Genomic DNA, 23,058 nt, shown 5'->3' on the forward strand with positions numbered 1-23,058 from the left:
CGAACATGGCTCAATCGCCTTCGCTATTGATACTGATCAAGAATATATATACTTTATAGGGTCGGAAACGCTTCCTTCTACCTATTATACACTTTTCAACGAATCTAATATACAAGGGGTATAGTAACAACGAGTAACAGTTATAATAACACTATATTCAATATCATTTTTTAATATAGCTATTATATAGAATGACCTTATTTAATAAGTGAAATGCCGAAAAAAAATCATTGTAAAGAGAGCGATTAAAAAGAAACTGAAGTTTAAACAAATCCGACACTGTCAAGAAACTTCTGTTTGCTATTATTTCTTCTATTTGTTTGTAAACATTTTTTAAAGTTGCCCATTAAGTTTAATTCTTAAGATTTTTAAATTTTCTTGAAAGAAATTCACCTCCTAGTTAACCTTTTTTATTAAGGTTGGTGGGCGAATGGACCACCTTTCAAGAGAAATTTGTACCAAAAGTACCTGGAATATTGACGTGAACCCCTACTTAGGACCTTAAGGATGAGTGCTGCATACTTGTGCTGTATACTTGTATACTCAATCGACTTCGCTTTTGATTCTGATCAAGAATATAAATACTTTATAGGGTCAGAAACCGTTTCTTGTATCTGTTACATACTATTCAACAAATCTAGTATACCCTTTTACTTTACGAGTAACGGGTATAAAGATCACGAATTTGTTGTTTTCAATATAATGTTGTAAACAATCGAAAAATATTGGAGAAAAGTTATTTATTATAACGAGACTTTGATAATCATGATGATGATGAACCAGTCCCACCTCTCAAAACACTCAGTCAGAGAAAATATTGGAACGTTATAACATCAATGATTATAAACAGGTCTTGCATATGAAAATTTTATATATACAAGGAAAAAAATATAAGGTTTGCAAACCAAATTATTGATTTCATTCAAAAATATCTAAATATTTTCTCGCCTAAGAATAAGGAAGATATACAAAGTGTACAGACGTGATTGAAGTATATTGAAAATTTGAATATTTCCTTTAATCAAATTAAAATACATGATGAAGTAGATTGCGAAAATGGGCTACAACGACAACCATATTGAAAATACATTCAACAAAAATTGATTGATGAACATGACGCATTACAAATTATGACTTCATTTGATATTTTGTAAGCAAATACAACAATGTAAGAATCAGTTTGCTCACCTATATGAAATGTGTTGAAGATTTCAATCTAGTTACTACAATCGTGAGTTACAACCATTTTTAACACAATCTGAATTTAAAATAAAAGCTCCAATTATCGTAATCGATCTATCATATCAAAATGAAACAGTAAAATCTGGTCCTATTGACGTGAGAATTTCAACTGAACTGAAGACATCATGTGACGAAAATACCCAAGCTTATTGCCTACTCATACACGATCAATTAGTCGAATATAATCCTTTAAACGGATTAGTACAACGAGTTGTTTGATATTTTTTAAAAGTGATTAAAGATATTATATCAATTTATATTCAAGTTTTCTTTGACAATAACAATAAATTTATTATTAAAGAAATTGGAATAGTAGTTTAAAAGAAACCAAACTTGAATAATAGTTTTATTATAGAACCATTTTTATTATCTAGAACAACTGCAAGCTGGTTAACAAAAAAGCGTTATAAAATTTGTTGGAACGATGGGGCGAAAGTTTTGCACAAATGCGTCGATATCTTAAGGCAATAACTATTAGAAAACAAATTATCTGCAAGGGAATGGAAAAGAAACGTTTTCTACAATAATTTTTTGGAAACCACCATTAATTTCGATGACATACAGTGTCCGTCATTAAACCGGTTTAGAGGAAACAGATTTCCGCATTGTAAAAATCGTGTCAAAGGTGGTGTGTGTGCTTTAAACAATGCATACAACATTCTAAATTTTTTTAAAAGTAGTTCAAAATAAAAAAACATATCTATTTGCATTCACTTCATTTTGAAGTTGAGACCACTTGTGACAAGACCTGTTTCACAAAAAGCAAGAGGAACCGCTATATTCGAGTGCCGCGACTATAAGATACCCGTTACTGTTTTTCACAATTTTAAAATATTCATTTTGCTAGTGGAAATTACCCAACCGTCCCCTATTGTCGGAGAAAGCATGTCGAGTAACTGATAGTGACGTCACTGCCCATGTGAGGCCTTATAACCTAAATTTCTTCATAAGTAGCAAAATAATGTTCCGATTTGAAAAATCTTTGGTAAATCGATAGACATTAAAAGAAATAAGTTATACACCGTCTAACGAAGGCATTCATGTTATTATATACGCCACAATGTTCCGCGGTTTGTAGGCGTTAGAGTGGGCGTGGCCACGCGTGGGAAGTTGCAGTGGCAACCCTTAAATACGTATTCTTAAGCCTAACTTTCTAGCTCTTTTAGTTCCCGAGATTTTTGCATTTTTGGTTTTTTGGGTTTTGTGGGCGTTAGGGTGGGCGTGGCTAGATGAGAAAAAACTATTCGAATTTGGGGCATCATAAAAATCTAGATGCTGAATCCGAACTTTCTATTACTTATAGTTACCGAGATATCAGCTTTTCTAGAAAATGTGAATACCGTCTTTTGAGCTTGGTGGGCGTATGGGTGGGTGTGGTCAGATAATAGTATCACTAAAAGATCCAAAGCTTATACATACTGAAATTCAACTTTCTAGCTCTAATAGTTCCCGAGATTTTAGCGTTTTTAGTTTTTTGCGATTTGTGGGCGTTAGAGTGGGCGTGGCAGGATGCTAAAATAAACTTGCACTGTCCCGGGACCTCAAGAATCTTCATGGTTAATCTCAACTTTGTATCTTTTATAGTTCCTGTGATCTCAGCGTTCATATGGACGGACGGACGGACAGACAGACCGACGGACGGACGGACGGACGGACGGACGGACGAACGGACGGACAGACGGACATGGCTCAATCGTCATCGCTATTGATCCTGATCAAGAATATATATACTTTATAGGGTCGGAAACGCTTCCTTCTATCTGTTACATACTTTTCAACGAATCTAGTATACCCTTTTACTCTACGAGTAACGGGTATAAAAATTGTTAGTATACACATTATAAAATTGTACAATTATACGTATGTAAATATATTTATTAACTTTAATTATATGTTATAATAAGGAAAAGACAAAAAAATAATAATAAAACAATAATAAAAATTAAGTATTACATTGTCTTTTAATTTGGTATTTGTACTATAAAATTTCATCTTTATTTACCCAGCTAGCTTCGTCCATTGGAAAGCCATTTTACCAAAACATTATTAGCTAGCTTCGTCCATTGGAAAGCCATTTTACCAAAACATTATCACATCTTCGCTTTAAAATTTCACAACTATAAATGTGTTCGGGAATTCAGTCTTTTTGAGTTCTTCTTTATAATCTTCAAGTAAGTATGTTTTGGGGGATGTATTGTTAACTTTTCTAATTTTAAAGATTTCTATTGTATAATTCGGTGTATACCCTTTTTCAAACACATGTTTATACTTGCTGATACGAACGTGATCGCCATTTCGTAGTTTACTCTCAACATATATCTTTATTTGATTATATGAGTCTTGTAATATTTGTTTTTCATTAGTTGTGTTGACACTGATTGGGCTCATTTTTATGGTTCTATGTACCCTATTATTGTAATCAAATATCAAATTTTTGTAAATATCTATCCACTTATATTTCCCATTGAAACTAAACTCACGCCACATTGACTCTTTAAATGTTCTATTAAAACGCTCGACAATTGATGCCTTAAGAGTGTTGAACGTCGAATAATGATTTATATCATAACGTTTCAATAATTGTTTAAAGTTTATATTAAAAAACTCTTTTCCTTCATCTGTTTGTAAATTTTTTGGTGTTCCATGACCTGATGTTAAGATTTTCTCCATTGCTTGGGAAACATCATTGGCATTTTTTTATTGTAGTGCTTCACCGTAAGCAAATTTTGAAAACGTATCAATTACATTTAATAAGTAACGATAACTCTTGTTAGATGAATAACCCCCCATTTCAACCAAATCTGCTTGCCACAGATCGTTTATTCCCTTCGTAATGACTCGTCTCGTTTACGAGACGGTCCGTGCAACTCATTTACAATTGCTCGACTAATCATATACTTCGAATTGGTGTATAGGCTACACCTTCTATTTCAATTGTTGTTTTTTTTGGTATCGTGTCGGTTTTGTTACATACTTAAAAATATAATCCTCAATAACTTTTATCTTTGCAAGAACTTTCTCAAATATTTGATCAGTACTATCTGCTCTCTTGTTATAGACCTCTATTTTATTTTCAAGATTTGAAATTTTTGTAAATCGACGATAAATACTTTGATTTACAAGTTTTCTTAGGTCTTCCCCCAACTTTCTGACACACTCATCTGTATATTCTTTTGTAGTCAAGTCATTATCATCTAAGGGGTTAATAGCGTTTTTAACTCTTTTATTTTGAGCGTTTAGATTACCATCAGTATAAATTAAAAAGTTTTATTTAATTTAACACCTCTTTTTAAATGACTTGTCAACAGACATGATAATTATAAATAAAAACCATTTTTGTGTTTAATATATATACTCTAATTAAACAATAATTCCCTCCTACCGCAGTTCCTCTACTATTGAGAAAATCTCATTATTGTGATTGTAGTTACCCGCTGTTTTTGACGCCATTAAAATTTGTAACCGTTTGACTAGTTCATTCTCATCATTCCAATATATATAATTTGGTTTTGATTCCTCCAGAGTCATATAACGGAAACCAGTTTTCGTACGAAGTGGAGTGGATGTTGTAGGATTTTCATTATCGTTTATTATTTTTTTAATAACCTAATCGTTATAACCTAATCGGTGAACATTTGTTTCTAAAATAATATTTTTATATGTTTTCAAATCATGATCATTATAATTTTGGGGGAGTTAATGAAATATAAGAGAGTACAGACCAGGAGTTAGCTCGCAACTCATTCCACTAGACAAATTAATCTTATTATCAATAATTTTTAGTTCACTATTCCGTAATCTAAACTTTTTTTTTAGGTCCGTAAGCCTTGTCCAATATATTTTCCGGACTCAAATAACTAATATTAAAGTCATAATTTTTAATATCTATCTCGTCTTCTATATTTATATCTTTCCTCATTTCATTTTCTTTTGTAGGCATTGATATAGCTTCCGGCTCACTCCCTTTGTCCACATCATCATTATATGTTTCGCCTTTCTATGTTTGCTTTTTATTTTCGTTAACTAGTTCATGTAAAGGTTCTGTAATAGGTTTAAATTTTTCCTCCATTTCTATAACACTTTGATTCTTTACATGTTTTAGGTCATCAAACTTTCTCTTCAATGCAGATCTCGCTTTTGTTGACTGAGCTAACACACCTGCATAAATTTGGATAAAGTAAATTTTAAAAATCTAAATAATCTTTATGTAATCACTCTTCAGTTACTCGATCTATACTGTTTACTGGAAACTATAACTTGTAATATTTATATCCACCCCATCCATCCCATGAAATAAAAAATGTATTGTTTATATATATTTTAAAATTGTATTTATTCGACGTAATATAAAATATTGGTTTTTTATTATTTATTTATTTTTTATCTTTTATTTACTTATTTCTAAATATAAATTATCATTTTTTTTAGGAATATTAAATTTCCCATCAACCATTTCCAATCTTCGTCCTTTTACACTCAGCCTTGAAGATGGGGAACTTTATATTTTCAGGCATCCTTGCCTTTGACATAATAGATTTCTTATTACATCTATTGAATTTTTGAGTTACCGTCTTAAGCTTTGTTCGTTTTACATTATGTTCAACATCAATTGGTATGAACGCTGTTTCTGTGGCATCATCATTTTCACCGTTCTTCTCGTTAAAAAAGCAAACCAAACTTGTCGGATTAACAGGTGTCTTCCTATTATCCTCGTCAGTAGGATCGAATTCGACTTCTGTAGTCTCCTCGTTCTTATAGTTGTTGTTCTCCATGTTAATTTTATTATATATACGTGTTTTCTAAGAGTTTATATCAACCTAAATACGAATACTTGAAAAAATTAATAAAATATTAAAGGAATGGGATATCATACTTTCTCTCATAACGATGGTGTATTAGACCCCAGTGAAGCAAAAAATAATTCTATTATGATATTTGATGATGTAGCTTGTGAAAAACAAGACAACATATCATCTTATTTATGTATGGGTCCTCATAAGAATATTGATTCCTTTTATTTACGTCAAACATATACCCATATACTTAAACACTTGATTCGTGATAATGCAAAATTTACAGTGATGTTTAAACAAGATGATTTAAATATGCGACATATATATAGAGATCATATTAATACAGATATGGGGTACGACACATTCGTATATATATTTGTAAAAAATGTTGGGAGGATAAATTTGGATTCTTGCTTATAAGTAAAGATAACGATATGGATAAGGGAAGATATAGAAATGGTTTTGATCAATTTATTTTGATTTAAAAAAGTTATTGGATTTGGTATAGAAATAGATTAAAAATAAACATTTCCACAGTTTAACAACAGATTTCATTATGTATAGATCAGTGACCTTGTCCTTGAATGGAAAAAGTTCTGTTATAAATACAAACTATTTTCCACCAATCGAATTGGATGGACGTATTGAGTGTGCATTAATTGATTTTAATATGTACAATTTAATCCGAAATATAGACGAAAAAAACAATCTCTTCCATATTGGAACTAATGTAATCACCATTCCTACTGGATCCTATGAACTAAATGATATAACTGATTATATTTATACAAAACTTAAAGATTATGGTATTGAAAAATCTTTTAAAATTAAAAGCAACAACAATACTCTTCAAGTGGAAATAACTAGTATTCGGGAGCTAGTTTACTTTAATAAGGAAAGATCAATTTGCCAACTTTTTGGTTTTGATAAAAGAGTTTTAGAGCCTCACCCAACAAAAACATATCTATCGGATCAGACTGTCAATATTTTAAAAATTGATACTATTCGTTTGGAATGTAACATAATAAGTGGTTCATATGTATATAATACACCTAATCATACGTTACATGAATTCGGTATTAATGTTCCTCCTGGCTATAAAATGAATGTGACACCACATAATCTTATTTACTTGCCAATCAACTGTGATGAAATAAGCACACTCTCCATACGCATCGTTGATCAAAAAGGAGATTTGGTAAATTTACGTGGTGAAAAGGTTTCGATTCGGTTGCATATTCGCATGATAGAATGATTATTTGTAATAAAAGACCTGGTTCATAAACTCAACTCATTACTAATTGTAAAGCTATAGAAAGAAGATCTACTCAAAAAAGAAGTTCACTTACTTTAAAAAATAAATTATTTTTAAAATATACTGGAAGAAAAAAATGAACGTAATTTTAAATGTTCAAGAAAAGGTTTACTCGGATGAGAGTATTTCGAAAAAAGAGTTTCATACCTATTCGTCGAATAATCAAACATTTAAACCAAACGATGAAATTCGAATTACTAGCCAAAATCAAGACTTGTATGTGCTCCCTCATGAAAGTTACCTCAACTTTCAAGGAATTATTAGACAAGATACAACAGTCGGTCCTACAACTGATAATGTTACAATTTTTTTTAAAAATAATTGTATGGCTTACTTCTTGGATGAAATCAAGTACGAAATAAATGGATGCGAGATTGATAGAACTCGATTTGTCGGTATGACAACTACTCTTAAAATTTTTTTATCTGTTGATAACCTTCACAGTCAAAATCTATCAAATTCTGGATGGAGTGGTGGAGATGACTTTTCTACTGGACCTTACTTTAACTTTTCTGTCCCATTAAAAAATTTATTGGGGTTTGCTGAAGATTACAAAAAGGTTTTGTTGAATTGTAAACATAAGCTTGTGCTTAACTAAAAATCTAGATGATGTCTTTGAAAAAAAGAGATTGGAACAAACATTTAAATTAGAAATGACCAATATAAGTTGGAAAATTCCTCATGTGACACCTAGTGACATTGCAAAAAATTAAGATGTATGATATTATTAAAAGTGGTGTAAACCTACCTATTGCATTTCGTAGTTGGGAACTGAGGAGTGACGAAAATACCCAAGCTTGTTGCCTACTTATACACGATCGATTAGTCGAATATAATCCATTAAACGGATTAGTACAACGATATTGTTTGATATTGTTTAAACATGATTAAAGATATTATATCAATTGAAATTCAAGGTTTCTTTAACAATAACAATACATTTATTCTTAAAGAAATTGGAATATGAGTTGAAAATGAACCAAACTTGAATAATAGTTTTATTATAGAACCACCATATGATTTCACTTTATTAAATACAAAATCTCAAACCACTGCAAACTGGTTAACAAAAAAGCATCATCAAATTTGTTGGAACGATCGAGGCGAAAGTTTTGCACAAACGCGACGATATCTTAAGGCAATAACTATTGGAAAACAAATTATCTGCAAGGGAATGGAAAAGAAACGTTTTCTACAATCGTTTTTTGGAAACCACCATTTGATTAATGTCGAGGACATACATTGTCCGTCATTAAACCGGTTTAGAGGAAACAGATTTCCCTATTGTATAAATTATGTCAAAGGTGGTGTTTGTGCTTTAAACAATGCATACAACATTCTAAATTTTTTTAAAAGTAGTTCAAAATAAATGAAACATATATATTTGCATTCACTTCATTTTAAAGTTGAGACTACTTGTGACAACCCCTGTTTCACAAAAAAAAATATTTCAATAAATAATGAAATTTCTTGAAGAAATTGATAATTGTTTTCTACAACTCAATGGGAAGAAATTTGAAAAACATTTCCAATACCTTCTTGAAACCAAAATTATGTTCATGAATCAAGGCGCTCAAGATCTAAAAACAATGAAATATGGTGAACTTTACATTCTGTAACACCGATTCGAGGTTGGAAACATGCACATGCCTCATTTACCTAAATCGAAGGAATGGAGCTAGAAAACTAATTTCATTGTACCAATAATTTATAAACAAAAGTATTATGTGAAACGAAAAAAAAAACTTGTTTTCTTACTTTTAATGAATAAAGGATCCCTTCCTTACATAATACATATATATAGACTCACTTGCACACATACACATATACACTCATCTATTATGATGTACACTACCCCCGGAACTCAACCGCATTCAGCGCGTGCGCAACGGGTGCCGTAACATGCTCTTATAAGATGTTGGAATAGAGAGAGAAATACTAAAACACACATTTTATTACGGTGCGAGCATGGATCTTCCTCATCGGTTCCACATGTCATGTTTCCACACACATATGGGGTTCCCACTCAACCATACACACGCACACACGTAGACAGAGGCTTACATATATAGAAATTGACAGTGTGTTTTGAGAAAATTCAACCCCTTAAGACGTTCCCAATCCTCCTAATCAGGGTCAGGAATACATTTCAATATTCCCAAATAATGGATAGGGGGGTCAGAAAACTAATCATGACACAATTGCCACATTTTATTACTTCTTTGAACACGTGCACTGATTTTAAAAACTATAATTTATGGGCTTAATAGCCCATAAATCTGTGCCAGAACCAGCTTTATTACTTCACTCCCGGCGAGCCTCTAACTCAAAACATTCGCTTCGGATGGATCCTTTCTTAATGGGCGGGAGGAGTGTGGGAAGCACCCAGGTTCGCTGTCATCGAGTGCTTTTGGACAACGAGGCATTGTGGAAGTGATTCTGCGAGGACAGGACTTGGCTTGGAGACGGGACTGTCTAGCACATTTACCATACAGGTCAAAGGGGTGCCGCGAAGCTGAAAGTCTCCAGCTGAACGTTCTCGTCATCTTGATGATATCCGATCGATGATATCATCGACCGATATCAGCCGTCACAGGTGAAACGTTCAGTGTCGGAACATTGTCCACTGTCAATCCGTTCTGAAGCGCCGTCACTTACCACCCTCTTTAATAATTAACTTGTTTCTTGCACACACTTCTTGTTTTACATGCTAGATATTCTGATCCACCCACAACCAGGATAAACCCGACAAGCGAAGGGGTTTCATGCTAGTTCTAGCATAAGAGGCATGTTAGGTTCACTGCTTGTCCTAGGAATGATCGGATCGATCAGCTAATCACTCTCTCACTTTGGGACGATGCGTGGGAGCGAGAGCGGAAAAGAGGGCACAGGCAGTCGGCTTCGGTTAACGTAATAGAACGCACGTCGAAAATCTTCCGCGTGATGCTATTTAAACATTGTATAATTTAACACGATCTAGTAATTAAACGTTTTTTGTGAATTTATCAATACGGTGTTGCTTTGCCTGGGAACCCCTCTAACAATGGCCTCTTGTTAATTCAAGTACAGGGGACACAACTTGTCAAACGTTATATTTCAATAACAACGATTAATATTGATTAAAGTTGTACACAGAAATTCTTTGATTCTTGCGTGCTTAAAAGTGTAAAAAAAATAACATGAAGATGGTGTCAAAATAATTGTAACACGCAAAAATCCGTTATCTGCATGCAATTTCATCAGCAGAAAGAGAATGCAAAAGGTAACCGAAATAAAGTTTGGATTGCACATAGACAAAAATATATTCTTTGTTCTGCGCCACATTTTTGCACCGTTAATTTTATTTTATTTTTTGTACTTTTATTTAGATTAAATTTTTAAATAGTCCTAAAAATGTATATAAAATTGTTAATGCCGTGCAAAATTGCTCAGCATTGCAGTCATGGATACATTTAAGTTGACGCCGCTTGACCGATCACGGCCATGATATGATGTGATGTGTTTTACTCTAGAATATTGCCTTAAGATAACTTAATCTAAATACAATGACTTAGCTTACCGCAGTTTTCCTTCCCTCTCACTGTGATGGCGCGGTTTGACTTTGACCGAATAGCCCGACCGATCCCGATCTATTGGTAGTGGTCGTTTATGATCGGGGACTGTTCGAAAGTTGCAGACAATTCGGGTCAAGTTGGCAATGGTTGTCGTTCAGATACAGTGGGATGTCACGACAGCGGACTAGAAGTTCGAGGCCAAGATTTATAATTGAGTGGTTGTTTCACAGGGCTGCCGCTAAGCATGAGAATGGGGTAAAGTTCAAGCCAATATAGAAGGGGAGTGAGTGGTTCGATCGGTTCGGATACAGTGGGATGTCAAGACAGGAGACTAGAAGTTGGAGGGGAAGATTTATAATTGAGTGGGGCACTGTGTTACACAGGGCTGCCGTTTAGCATGAGAATGGGGTAAGTACCATGAACAATTAGGGATTTAATAATAATTAATATCGGTTATGCTTTCACTTGCATTAGGTGGCAAACTGTAGAACACAGTCCGCTTACAAAGGGAGGTACTGATCCGAGGGAAATAATAAAAGAACAAAGTTATATACACGCCGTCCCACTGGAACCATATGTCGTCTATGTCTTCCTCTTTCATTCGGGGAATGTAAAGTCTTCCAACATACCGCGATAGCAGACACTAATAACGGTTACGGCGGCTCCTTCCTCATTTTAAAAGAAAATCGGCCCAATAATGCCACCCGACCACATAACGCACCGAACAGTCACTCGTTGTGGATGCATTGGCTTCTTCAAGAAGACGTGTTGATTTTCTCAACCCCAAATGTAACAGTTTTGCTTATTAACATAACCACCGGGGTGAAAATTCCCCTCATCAGAAAACACGATTTTCTGTAAAAATGGTAATCTTCAATCTTCAACCAAGCGCTCCTGAGCCCATTCCGAAAAATTTGATAAATAAAATAACAAAACAAAAGAGATATGAGACACTTGAACAGGGTAGTCGCTTAGCATGGAGATTGTCAAAAACAATTCAAAAGGAAAATAATACCCTAATGGCAATGACTGTCCGCATGTGGTTGTTATGCTGTATCGCACAGCTGATCAGCCGTCAACCACTAGTCAGTTGCATTGCATCCAAAAAGATGCTGCAAAATTTTCGCAATCAGCCTCGAGCAACCAACAGGATAGTTAGGGACTCATTATAAGAACGGAATAAGCATGAAGTTCCTAGAAGAGGACAAGAGGATTTATAGGTTATAGGACATAGAGAGGATTTCCGTAACGATACATATTTTACGATTATATTTAAATGATACAGCAGAAAACTTGTTGCTAGCAAAGAAATCGATAAATTAATATTTGACAACGAAGAAGCAACGAAGTGTGGACAAGAGTTGGAAGGGCAAGGTATACAAATAATGTCCGAAGATCATATCAACGAATTTTTAGAATTAAACGCAATAATGAATAGGACAGACGTAATATTTTCCATATAAAATAGAATTATAGTGTTATTTATGAATAAAATAGAATTTGTAATAACGCCGGAATATGTAGTGAGCAAGAAGGAAGAAATATAATACTATAAAAATAAATGTCAGTAAATAAGAAATTTTTAAGCATGTCAGAATGATAAAATTGTAAACCAGGTTAACGAGAATTCTATTAAGAAGCTGATCAGCGGATAGGAAGCGAATTGTGAAACAACGGATGTAGGATTCGTTAGCAGGATTTTCGAACCCGCAGAGGGTTACATCGCCATCTTTAACGGAGAGAATGTAAAATTACAAAGAGGCTGTGGACACGAAAGAATCATAAATGGATCAGCACTGATCATATTCAGCAAGTGCAGAGCCATGGTACATAACAATAGAAAAACTTGGCACGGCGAGATTATCGCCTCAGCATTTAACCTCGGCGGTCCCTCACCGAAAACCCCACGATAGCCAAATACTTCGTTTGCAATAAAGTTGCCAGCCGAACCAATTGAAATACCTAACGGAAGTTAACTCACGCTCTCCAGTTGGCTACGGATCAGTAGCTCTGAACGTCACACATTCCTGGGGTCGATTAGGAGTGACTTTACTTTACTGCTACCCGTGCCTCGCCCTTCGGGTCTTTCACTAGCCTCTGTTTACTCTCAAAATCTGTAAGGTAAGCTCCCGTTGTATCCGAGAATGCGCACAGGAATATTGGCTGACCCTCGAACTCGGCAAGATCAGGCAGTCTGCGTGGCGCCCATCCAGGTATGCTCATTGTCGCATGTGTGTTGGCTCCCGTGGCGGCTGAACATACCCTAGCTCATGCTGAGCCGTGGCGGTGATACAAAATGGCGGAGAATAGCTCACAGTTGTTGTTGTGTATGTCCGCGTGAAAGGTTGCCCATTCGCCACTCAGTTGTGGCGGAAAATTGGCACTGAATTGTGGCGGCAACTGCTCATCCATGGATGACGTCACTACTTGCAGATTACCACTCATTATCTGCCTGTGCAGGTTCTCACAAACATGGCAGCATTTCACTTAAACAAGGCTGTGTATTCGCCGCACCGCTCACTCCAACACCGCGTGCCCCGACTCCAACGCAATCCCTGGTGACCTACGCTTCTCCTCCACTTGCCCTTGCCTTCACCAGCTCGGAATCTAAATGCGTGATCCTTTGCATTAGGGCCTTCCGAACACTCAATGAACATATCGATGATATGATGTGGTGTGTATTACTCTAGAATATATCTAGAAAACTTAATATAAATATAATACCTTAGCTTACCCCAATTTCCCTTCCCTCTCACTGTGATGGCGCGGTGTGATTTTGACCGAATAACCCGATCCACAAATTCTCATACAAAAATGCCGATCTCTGGCGGCGCTAAATTTAAACTTGACTAAGTAACTAGCGATAGCCCTAATCCGTTCCGCGACACAAGTTTTGAGCCTTAACCTCTTAAACACTTAGGACACGTTTTTTTCTTAGCTTCTAGAAGAATTCTTTTATTATTCCAAGCCATAAAAAAGGATAGCAAGATCCCAGCAGACAGATTTCTGAAACTATAGAGCCATTTCTAAATGGTAAGCGATTCCTAGAACATTTCATCACATTATAACTTCTTATCTTCTGCACCTTTTAGGCACCTCGTTGATAACACCTTAAATTATTTTGTTAAGCGAACTAGTAGTAGAAAAGATGAATGATGAAAGATGAACTATAAGTAAAAGAATGTTCGGATTAAGCATGTAGGTTTTTATGATGCCCCAAATGCGAATTGATTTTAATCCATCTAGCCAGTTGTGTTTAAGAATTCGTATTTTAGAGATGCCACTGCAACTCGACTGGACATGTTTTCATCTGGCCACCCCCACAAACCGTGGAAAACTGTGGCGTCCATACTATATCCATAACCTTGTTTAACCATATTTAACATTATTTGGAAAGAAATGTAGGTTATAAGGCCTCATATGGGCAGTGACGTCATTATTAGTTACTCAGCATGGTTTCTCTAACAATGGGTGGCGCTTCGTGAATATCCATTAGCAGAATAAATATTTTCAAAGTTGTGTAGTACACTAACGGCTATTCGCGGCACTCGACTATAGCGTTTCTTCTTGTTTTTCTCTCCCTCTAGTTGTAAGTCCAAAAAACGCTAAGATCTTGGGAACTATAAAACCTAAAGGGTGAGCCACACTTATTCTAGACATATTTATGTCTTCGTTCACCTTGTTATTAAACATACTTTTTCAGACAAAATCTGTATCTTTAACAATTTCCACTAGCAAAATTTATATTTTAAAATAAGTTCAAACATTAACAGTGTTCTTTTTGTTAGATTTCCAAACGTTAAATCGGCTCTCACAATATTTTCCGTCACTGGCAGTAATGTTTTGCCGCTAATACTAGACAATGTCGTGCGTGCACACCATTAAAACATAAATCATTTATTCTATGCAGGCCCTAAAATCCAATCAAGCGACTATACCCAATACTCGACCCGACGAGGGAGTAGTCTTTGTTATCCAGTCAATCAATACCCGAGTAGACAACAGTACCGAGATTAGGGTACACGGTAGGCACTTTGTTAACTTCAATAAACGTTCCCAGAGAATGACACCAGGAGTTTCAAGCTCGCCATTGGTTTAAAACAAACTGTTTAATACACAAGTTAAGTTGTTGTTGTTATTGTAATTATTATTATTGCACTTATACTCTTTTAGGCTTCATGGTAATATATTAAATGCCTTGTATGGTTCTAGCAACAGATTGCGCTACTGATTCTTAATGCTACGCAATAAAGAGATTTTAATTACGACACGTATGCGACCATTGAGAGCGGCGGTAATCTGACGGGAATCTTGGCATTTAGACCGGCAATCCGAACACGAGTCGAACGCAACTCTTCGGTGGACTTGTGCGTAGAGTTGGATGTACGTGTAGCGGCCTCTTGCAGACGACTGATTTTATCCTTGCACAGCGATTCAATATCGTCGCGATTAATTCGCATCTGCTCCTCATACTGGGAGCTTAGGCGTCCGTCGATTTCGCTGTAATCCGACTGGTGGATGCGGCGCAACTCATTGATCTTCTGTGAGTGGATCTGATCCTTGAATGACAGCTCCTCACGTAGGTTTGGCATGGTATTTTCCAAGTCAACGCGCGAGAGTGTATCCTGCTCTAGAGTCTTGCGCGTGTCTTTGTACTGCTTGCGCAGACGATTCAACTCCTTGAAATTATCGTTCAGTTCATTAGTGAAGTTCGGATCTGCCAGAATCACATTGGCTGGAACCTTCCAGTTGGAGACATCTAGTTTAGACCAGGTTGACGCTCTGCGTTGTGAGACGCCACAACTGCCTCAATGTATACCGACTACGTGGATAGGCGAGACTTCAGGCAAACATTAACCGATGCTCCTTCCGTAGTGAACTCAGTATTTCCAAGGCCAGTCACCGCTAAAGTGCATTCGGACCGATGAAGCTGAAGTTGGCTGGCCAGCCGTGATGTGATGAGATGAACTTGAGAGCCGGAATCAAGTAGCGCTCGGCAGGGAAGGAAGTCTTCTGACCGGCCAAGAACGAGAATGTTGGCTGTTGACAAGAACACGGCTTCAGCGTGGCGATCCTGGGTCAAAAGTAGGTAAGACGCCGAACTTTATAGTATCGTTCCTCAACTGGAAAGGCAAGGAAACTTGGGCAAGATGACACAGCATGTGCCAGGATACCGCACAGAGCACACGGAGCCGACGGAGCATTAAGGAGCATGCAAGGGCCCACTTGCTCACTGTGGGGCTAAGGCCAAATCCACAGTCTCAAGTGTACGGACTGCTTCCTGCGAGAGAGTCTTCTCACTTCGCCTTTGTGGCAGGGTCCAGCTTTTGAAATACGATCTGGATGAGGAGGCATCCTTGAAGTTCGATCGCCGTCCCGGAGCTCATGAGGGCCCGCATCTGACCTTTGAAAATCTCCTTTCTGCAAATCCAGTGGTTTCAGCTTCAGACTCCATTATGTAATTTAAGTGCAAGTTTATGACAACAAGTCAACAGCCGCACAAAATACCACGCCGAATATACAATAACAAGTTTTCCAAACAATGTTCTGAGCTAGTGTGCAGCAGTTCTACAAAAGCTCCCAAAAGCGCATGCTTTAAAAAATAACAGTAAAGCGTATGAGAAACTGGAATAGCCAAAAAAAAATAGAAACTGCTTATAAATCCGCCGATGCTCATCCGTCTTTGGCTACTTGGCCCAACAACAGTGTCGGCATTAAAGTCAAGGCGGAAGAGTAATTTATGTCTTGTGTGTAGCGGTTTTTTTTTCGAATCAGTAAAATTCACTTCTCGGAGAAGAGTACGGTAAATAGATTGCGTTCAGCTTAGCACCGACGGTTCAATATTTTGAGACTTTTTTTGTGTTAATAGTGGTTGTATGAGCGATTCAGAGTCTAAAGACTTGGTTGTTCGTTCAGCTAAGTAACCTTGTATATCAGAAAACAGAATATCGAGCCACAACAACCACAGACTGTCATATATGTAATTGTATAGGAGGCGGACTGCGATACGCCTCTGTATATCGAGAACAAGGTCGACGCTGACACTGGGACAACGGTCCTAATTAAGGGGAGGGTGGTCCACAAGGTGATGTTCTGTATTGCTGTATCCTAAACTCTTAAACTGACAAAGGTGGAGCCTTTCGAAAAAATCCTGCAGCATATAATGGAGTCGCAATTGCTTACAATAAAATGCCAGCTGCAGCATCGTCAACCTGCTTCGCGTTATCCGTATTGATAAAGATAAAGATTTTTCAGGTTTACCTATAGGCGGTGAAGCAGGGTTTCGATAGTGGTGACGCAAATCCTTGCTAACATGGATATCACCGAGGACGTCCAATTTTGAAAGGAAGGGGAGTAGTTAACAAAGATATGAACTAAGAGCACGGCGCCAGACGGCACACAAAGTCTTACGGCGGACGCTGGTCGACGGCTGTGGTCTGTGCAATTTGGGGTTACGATTAAGTTCTTTCTCTTTTGTTTATTAGTTCTGGGCTGTCAGCCGAATAATAAAGGCACATTCTTTAAGTCGGGAGTTTTCATCTGTGTCAACCGCCGCGACACTATAGTTGAAGCTAAGACCCTGCTATCAGCTTACTAGAGGAAGCTTGGTAGTTACCAATCGTAGCCACCATCAGGTCTCGATCCGACTCTGCATCACTTTACGGATGCAGAGGCGTTCACAAGGTGACCGATCGTCGTGGGCAGCAATTTGCAGAAACGCGCTTTCCAACTACTCCGTGAGCAGCGACGGTGGTAACCTCCTGTTAGATCTGTGCAGTTGGAGAATATTATGGGCAAACACGAAGCCAAAATATACTATACTTTTATCATAATAGCTGAAACTTATACGCTAAGAGAAACCTTTTTTATGAATTGCCAGTAAAAATAAAAGAACGAAAATAAAAGAATATATTTAAATTTGTGATATTTATTATTAAACATTAAACATTAAATAGAATCTGCTAATAAGCCCGCCGCTGCTCATTGATCTTTGGCTGCTTGGCCTAACACTTAATTATTTTGAAATAGGTTAAATGATTAAGGGGTGCTTTATAGTCCAAGAACATAAAATAATGGCTTCATCCAATATTTAGTAATTTAGTGCAGAAAGCGCTATCATATTGTTGTCAGAATATACACCTGCTTACCTTAAACATGTGTGCAAATTGAACTCTTTTTGAATTATATCTACTATAACATAATAGCGCTATCATATTGTTGTCAGAACATATATCTGCTTACCTTAAACATGTATGCGAATTGAACTCTTTTTGAATTATATCCACTATTTAGTGCAATATCTCTTAAAGCAACCCTTGCGAATTCATGTTTTTTATTATTCTCTGTAATAAGAATCACACATAAACGTTTCCTTGGGCGGTTCCATTCAATTGGGCACAAACCTATAAAATAATTTTTAAAAAAATTCTTGAGTTTTTGATGATGTTTAAATAATGGTGGCATTTTGAGTTAGCATTAGAGTTAATAGTTTGTTTTTCTTATGTTTTAAATAATTATTTTTATTCACCATAATTTGTTTTTACGGACTTAAAGGTAAAATAAATTTATAGCTTACAAGACATTCGTTGAGAATTCTGGTTCAGCTTAATAACATCTGTTAAAAAGCAACTCTGCTAGAAAACCCAGAGTTTGTTTCCATCATGTAATCTAAAACTAAGGCCCCATAATAGCTTCATAATGAAAAAAAAGCTCGAAAAAGAAGAATCATAATCATACGTTCGGTACGTCGAGCGGGTTCAGCGGCCGAAATACTGGCTGCGCCGGCAAAACACTCCAGGCGAATTGCATAACAACCGATGTGCGAGATAACTGACGCTGCAGACCTGAATCTAGTGGACCCGGAGCGATGGGCTAGCTGGCAACAGCCAGCCGGTGAAGACTTCAGTTAAGGAAAGAGACTATGAACGGAACGCTACTACTTGTAGCGTAATTACTTTTCTTTCCAAATTAACCAAAATAAATTTAAGGAAAATAAAGGGAGAAATGCTAAGAGCCCTTTATTGAAAGTAATAATCAACAGGAATCGAAGGGAAGATCATTCAAGTGAATTAACGGGCTAAATTAAAAGTAGTGTTGAGCAACTAAGAGCTTTTAATTGCTGTAGAATAAATAAACCGGTCCAAATTAACCAAAATAAATTTAAGGAAAATAAAGGGAGAAATGCTAAGAGCCCTTTATTGAAAGTAATAATCAACAGGAATCGAAGGGACGATCATTCAAGTGAATTAACGGGCTAAATTAAAAGTAGTGTTGAGCAACTAAGAGCTTTTAATTGCTGTAGAATAAATAAACCGGGGCAGTTTAATTTCCAAATTTTATTCTGAGTTCAAATTAAACCAAATCAACTCCGCAATAAAACCACGCCGAATGCAAGATGTACACCTTCAACACAAAAAGTTCGAGGAATAGCAGTTCTACAAAAGCTCATAAAAACGCATGCGCTATAAAAAAAACTGTAAAGCGCATGCGAAACTGAGTTAATCAAAACAAACTAGAAACTGATAAACCCACCACTGATCATCACTCTTTGCCCTTGGCGGCTTGGGCAAACATCCTCCCCCGTTGACGGCTTGCCCTTCAACAGAGTCCTTGAGGGGCAGCAGACACAACCTGGACATCACACGTTTTGTCGTTCCAACAACTGTCTTTAGTATGGCAACACGGTTCAGTTTTTACAGAACGATGGAACTTGTAGGTGATCGAAAGACCGCCCTTGTTGATCAAACGCCTCCAATAGCTACTTCATCGTTGCTCTTACTGTACAGCTTTACGAACTTGGCCTCGAGATCGATCTTCTTGTTTTCCAACAGCTCAACCTCGTCAGCCACGCCAGGGTGGCAGGTGGAGCTGAGGGGGCTGGAGACCGCTGACGAAGCAGTCACACGACTGAGAACAGATAAAAAAACAGGGTCGCTCCAATCAGCATATCCACACGCTGCGCTCTGTGGAAGTTGGGATCTGCCAGAACCACATTGGCAGGAACCTTCCAGTTGGAGACATCAATGTTTAGACCAGGTTGACGCTCTGCGATGTGAGACGCCACAACTGCCTCAATGTCTACCGAATACGTGGATAGGCGAGACTTCAGACAAACATTAACCGATGTTGGCTGGCCAGTCGCGATGTGATGAGATGAACTTGTGAGCCAGTAGCGCTCGGCAGGGAAGGAATTCTCCTGATCACGAAATCGCGAACGAAAATGTTGGCGGTTGGCGAGAACACTGCTTCAGCGTGGCGACCCTGGGGCACTAACGTGTTAGCTGGCGGAGCCTGAGAGGTCGCAACTCCCTTGGCAAGATCCAAGCCGGAAGCGGGAACGGAAACAGTCCTGGGTAGTTGCTCGCAATAAAGCAACAAAGCATGATGTCAGCGATTTTACGTTGGGCAGCGGGAGGATGAGCATTCGCGGGCAAAGTGTCCAGACTTGAGGCAATGAAGCAGAGGGCAAGACGCCGGACTTCATCGTATCGATATTCAACTGGCAAGGCGAAGAACATTGGGCAAGAATGCACAGCATTTTCCAGGATACCTCACAGGGCACACGGAGATGGCGGTGCATTGACGAGCATGTACGAACGATTATTAAATGGCCTAAGTCGGTTCACTTGATCCGCTGTCAGATGCGGAGCTAAGGCCAAATCCACAGTCTCAAGTGTACTCAAGCTTTGTTGCAAAACCCGAGCCATATATCCTCGGCTGTCAGCACTGTTTCTTGCGATAGAGTCTTTCCACTTCGCCTTTGTCGCAGGGTCCAGCTTTTGAAAGATGATCTGGATGAAGATGTATTATTGAACTTCGTCAGCCGTCCCGAAACTCTTGAGCATATGACCATTGAATCGGTCGGATAACTCCCAAAGAGTTGCAACGGATCCCAGCTCGACTACCCTTAGCTGCAAGGTCTCGTTGATGTGAGCCTGGAATATTACTCCGTCCATTAGTAAAATGGTTGCGCAAAAGATCAAGGGCAAAAGACCTGAGCTTCTCCATCTTGGTCAAGTGAGGATGGCTGTCAATAGTCTCCTTAAACAAGGCCACTCGGCATAGCTACCGCTGAATGTTGGCATCGGCAACGGGGCCAATGAGGGAGCAGGCGTGTATGGAGTGGGTGAAATACCAGCACCACTGGTAACATCCAATAACGTAGAGGGGGCAGCAACTCTACTGGAGCGCTTGGCAACTTCCACCTAGATGCTAGCTGAGAGAATTTCCAATATAAATCTATTCCGATTTTGCTATAATTTAGCTCTTCCAATTCCTTCTGAAGCGTGGCGAATCGATTTCGCAGACGCTTCTCCGTTGGTTCCAGGGTCATAATGGTTGAGCCTTCGGTCAGCATCGCAGACTTGAACTTCTGATGCAGGACCTCCATTTTCTGGCAGTTCACTTCTGCTCGTCTCCGCAGCATCCTTTTCCTGTTTGCAGCAGCAGATCCAGTGGCTTCAGCTCTAGACTCCATTATGTAATTTATGTGCACGGTTATTACAGCATAAACAACAAGTTTCCGTGGTTCTTTTAAACTTATCACATTAATTAAAGCGGGGTACGATCACGTCGGGGTTATCAACATGTTGAGCAACTAAGAGTTTTTAATAGCTGAAGAATAAATAAACCGGGGCAGTTCAATTTCCAAATTTTATTCTGAGTTCAAATCAACTCCACAACAAAACCACGCCGAATGCAAGAAGTACAGCTTCACCACAAAAGCTTCGAGGTACAGCAGTTTAATAAAAGCTTCATAAAGGGCAGGCGCTACAAAGTAACAGTAAAGTGCATGCGAAACTAAGATGATCAAAACAAACTATAATCTGCTGATAAACCCGACGCTGCTCATCCTTTGCCTTTGGCTTGGCATTGCTTCTGGTTTGTTCACGTATAACTCAAGTAAAGACAAAATAAGGCTACGAAACAAAGCAAGCAAGGTAGTGTTCAAGTTAAGGGTTAACAGCAAGTCGTACCCTAGAAGAATAGTTTTACAGTGGTTAACCATGCAATCATCCAGGCTAAGCTGTTTCGTCGCCAACCGGATTTCTGAGATGCAATCAACCACGTCAAACATCACTTGGAGGCACGTTCCGGGCAAGGACAATCCCGTGGACATAGTATCAAGAGGCTGCGCAGCGTCCTAGCCTATGGAAAGTATATGGTTTCGTGGACCAAGCTTCTTACGTCAGGACTCATCTGGATGTCCTCAACCAGTACCACATTCTCAGGAGACCAATGAAGAGTCCTCATATGTACCGATAGTGGTAGCAAGGAAGATATATTCGACTACGTTATCAACAAATTCTCATCCTATAGGCGCATTTTGCGAGTCACAGCTTTTGTGTTGCGCGTCTTCAATAGAATCAAGGTCAACAGGAAATTGAACTTAGTCGATGTAATTCATACACTAGCAACTGAATTGCACGGACCTCAAGAATCTTCATGCTTAATCTCAACTTCCTATCTCTTATAGTTCCTGAGATCTCAGCGTTCATACGGACAGACGGACAGTCGGACAGTCGGACAGACGGACATGGCTGAATCGTTTTCGCTATTGATACTGATCAAGAGTATATATACTTTATAGGGTCGGAAACGGTTCCTTCTATCTATTACATACTTTTCAACGAATCTTATATACCCTTTTACTCTACGAGTAACGGGTATAATGATTTAAGACAAATGACCCGTCGGAAGCAAAATAACAGAAAGGCAATTACACCGAAATGGAAACGCTATATGTAGCCATCTGCCATATCCATATCTATCCACAGATAAGCGCTAACGGAATGAGTAGCTCACGCCCAACGGCAGTATATAGGGAAGAAATCAACATAGAGCAATAAACACCATTTATATAAAGCCCGTTTAAATCTAAAGACACCAACAGAAATAGTTTACGGTTTATAAAAAAATTTATCATAGAAACATATTTGCTAAGCATCTTCAGAATGTGTTCAAAACATATCCGACCACAAACTATTTGGATTTGATCTACCTTGAGAATCTCCACACCTAAACTAACCTATCGAGATCAGTCAAAACAAAGTTAAACATATCATCAAACACGGATTATGAAATCAACTGAATGTTAACCAACAATGAAATCTCATCTCTATTCTCAATTTGGATTTCGAATGAAAACTCGTGT

At 37.7% G+C, this 23,058-nt stretch overlaps 1 protein-coding gene across 1 annotated transcript in view; it reads right to left on the reverse strand.

The window, feature by feature from the left end:
• Positions 1 to 21,294, reverse strand: part of LOC108111893 (dnaJ homolog subfamily C member 16) — a 114,507-nt gene extending 93,213 nt beyond the window's left edge. The window contains exons 1-4 of the mRNA XM_041817719.1: positions 21,040 to 21,294; positions 20,026 to 20,264; positions 19,684 to 19,811; positions 18,147 to 18,307 (exon numbers count right to left, since the gene is read on the reverse strand). Of these exons, the coding sequence (XP_041673653.1) occupies positions 18,147 to 18,307; positions 19,684 to 19,811; positions 20,026 to 20,264; positions 21,040 to 21,294 (783 nt within the window). The remainder of the gene's footprint in view (positions 1 to 18,146; positions 18,308 to 19,683; positions 19,812 to 20,025; positions 20,265 to 21,039) is intronic.
• Positions 21,295 to 23,058: the final 1,764 nt, after the last annotated feature.

Source organism: Drosophila eugracilis, unplaced genomic scaffold (assembly GCF_018153835.1).
Source record: "Drosophila eugracilis isolate 14026-0451.02 unplaced genomic scaffold, ASM1815383v1 contig_1864, whole genome shotgun sequence".
NCBI classification, from domain to species: domain Eukaryota; kingdom Metazoa; phylum Arthropoda; class Insecta; order Diptera; family Drosophilidae; genus Drosophila; species Drosophila eugracilis.